At 51.0% G+C, this 2188-nt stretch overlaps 1 protein-coding gene across 1 annotated transcript; it reads right to left on the bottom strand.

Annotated features, from left to right (window-relative positions):
* Positions 1 to 216: 216 nt before the first annotated feature.
* On the bottom strand, positions 217 to 2057 carry NOG (noggin). The gene has a single exon (XM_005425733.2). The coding sequence runs from the start codon at positions 1521 to 1523 to the stop codon at positions 852 to 854; it is 672 nt and encodes a 223-aa protein (XP_005425790.1). The 5' UTR covers positions 1524 to 2057; the 3' UTR covers positions 217 to 851.
* Between the last annotated feature and the right edge of the window lie 131 nt (positions 2058 to 2188).

Genomic DNA, 2188 nt, shown 5'->3' with positions numbered 1-2188 from the left:
GGACCCCCCCGCCGGCCGCCCCCCATCCTGCGGGGCCGCAGCCCGAGGCACTCCGGCGGTGTAGGTGCGGCAGAGCCCCTCTAACAGAGTCGTGAGCAGGTTCCCACCTCCCCCTGCCACCACGAAACGTCCTGCTGAGCGTGGAGAACGAGGAGGAGAGAGAAGAAAGCCCCCCCGACGGCGGCCAAACCAAAAAGCAAACAGAATCCAAACGGCTCGTGTTTTAGTGGTTGACTTTAATTCTGCACTGCACTTTTACTACAAGGATATAAAGAATAAATAGCAGATAACTCTTCATTTACATAGGATTAAGTCATTCGAACTGTTCTCTCTATTTACAATAACATTGTGCTCTAGGCGTTTATTCATTTTTATTTTAAATCTGAAGTCCGTAAGGAAAAAGAAAAAAAACCCTCACACACACGCTTTCCGAATAATGGAAAATATTATCAAAGTTTTCTTATCAAAAAGTTTGGTTTGTATTTTTTAATCCTTTTATTAAAAAAACACCCAACAAAAAACCTACTTCGCCAAAGCGAAGCAACTTCTCTCTGGAATATAAATACCAAAAAAAAAAAAAAGAAAAAAAAAGAAAAACAAGAAGAACAGAATACATTAGCAACGATGAGGGTAATAGTCTTGAAAATACAGTAGACGCTGATTATTTCACGTATAATACTGACCTTTTAATAGTATATTAAACCGGTGCCATATATACACACACAATATACATTCTCCTACACATTACAGTGCATTACAACGTTAACCAGAAAGCAAATGTCTTTTATTTCTGTTGCAGCAAAGGTCCACGTGAGTCCGCTGGAGAAGGGGCGCGAAGGGAAGTGCCAGCCCTAGCAAGAGCACTTACACTCCGAAATGATGGGGTACTGGATGGGTATCCATGTGCATCTCTGCCCGCCCCGGCGCTGGCACCTCCACCTCAGGATCGTTAAATGCACGGACTTGGCAGGTTTGCAAACCATGCCTTCGGGGACTGAACAAGACCTTTTACTGTAGCAGCTGCCCACTTTGACATACCGGGGCCAAAAGCGGCTGCCGAGATCGTTCCACGTGTATAGGACCGGGCAGAAGGTCTGGGACCAAAGCCACATCTGCAGCTTCCTGCGCAGCTTCTTGCTCAGCCTGTGCTTCTTGCCCGGCTGCAGCCCGTCGTAGAACTCCAGCCCTTTGATTTCGCTGGGCATCGCTCCCGAGGGTCTCTGCCTGAGCAGCAAGTCCAGCTCAGCTAGATCGTCCACTCCGAGCCGGTCCTCGGGCAAAGAAACAGCCATAAAGTTGGGGTCGAAGTGTCCGCCCATGAGGTTCCTTAGCAAGGTCTCGTTAAGATCCTTCTCCTTGGGGTCAAAGATAGGGTCCGGGTGCTCGATTAGATCCACCAAGGGCAAGTTGTCGCTGGGAGCCGGTCGGATGTGCAGATAGTGCTGGCAGGCGCCCTGCTCTAGCCGGAGACCCAGCAGAACCACCAAGGCGTATATAGTCACAAGGCACTGGGAATGATCCATCCTTGGGAGACCGGTGGGGGGGGGAGGGGGAAAGGGGGGCTGGATTCACCAAACAGCAAGGGAAGAAGGTGCAAGCAAATACATCAGAAAACTTGTACGGGGATATCCAAAATAGCTCGTCTTTGAAGGGGATCACGATCTCCACTCGCCGCACCACCAGCAAAGACAGCCCCCTGATAAGCGCGGAGAACAAGCCCCCTGCAAACACTCTCTCTTGCAGGCTTCTCTATAAAATTTCTCCTGGTGAAGCCGCTCCAAAATTCTGCTGCTGCTGCTGCTTCTTCTCGCCCTTCCCGGGAACGGGAGATGCCTCTTTTTGTTGCGAATTCTGCTTGTTGCTGCTGCTCCTCGTTGTCTGCCCGTGCGTGTGGAAGAAGTAGCTGCCGGTTCTTCCTCCCCGCTCCTCTCCGCCGTTTGCAAAGCAGCCTCCTCAGCAGCAACAGCAGCCACGCACGTTGGCACCAGTTTGTCTGCTTTGCAAGGACCCAAAGCCTTTAAATTTCCTGCACTTTCAGCTTCATCTCCATGGAAACCACAGACTCTCTCCTAACCCACCCCACCCCCCTTAAAACCCACACACACAACACAACCCCCACTCCCACAAAAGTCCAGGAGAGCGCGGCTTCCCCCTTCCCACCGGCAGGCACCCTCTGCTGGGGAAGGCT

This window comes from Geospiza fortis, unplaced genomic scaffold, assembly GCF_000277835.1.
Source record: "Geospiza fortis unplaced genomic scaffold, GeoFor_1.0 scaffold221, whole genome shotgun sequence".
NCBI lineage: Eukaryota > Metazoa > Chordata > Aves > Passeriformes > Thraupidae > Geospiza > Geospiza fortis.
The sequence above is the reverse complement of the archived record's forward strand: the minus strand, read 5'-3'. Positions and strand labels throughout refer to the sequence as shown.

What these genes read in the sequence shown, in the direction of transcription:
- NOG (XM_005425733.2), bottom strand. Translation starts at nt 1,523, where the DNA reads ATGGATCATTCCCAGTGCCTTGTGACTATATACGCCTTGGTGGTTCTG.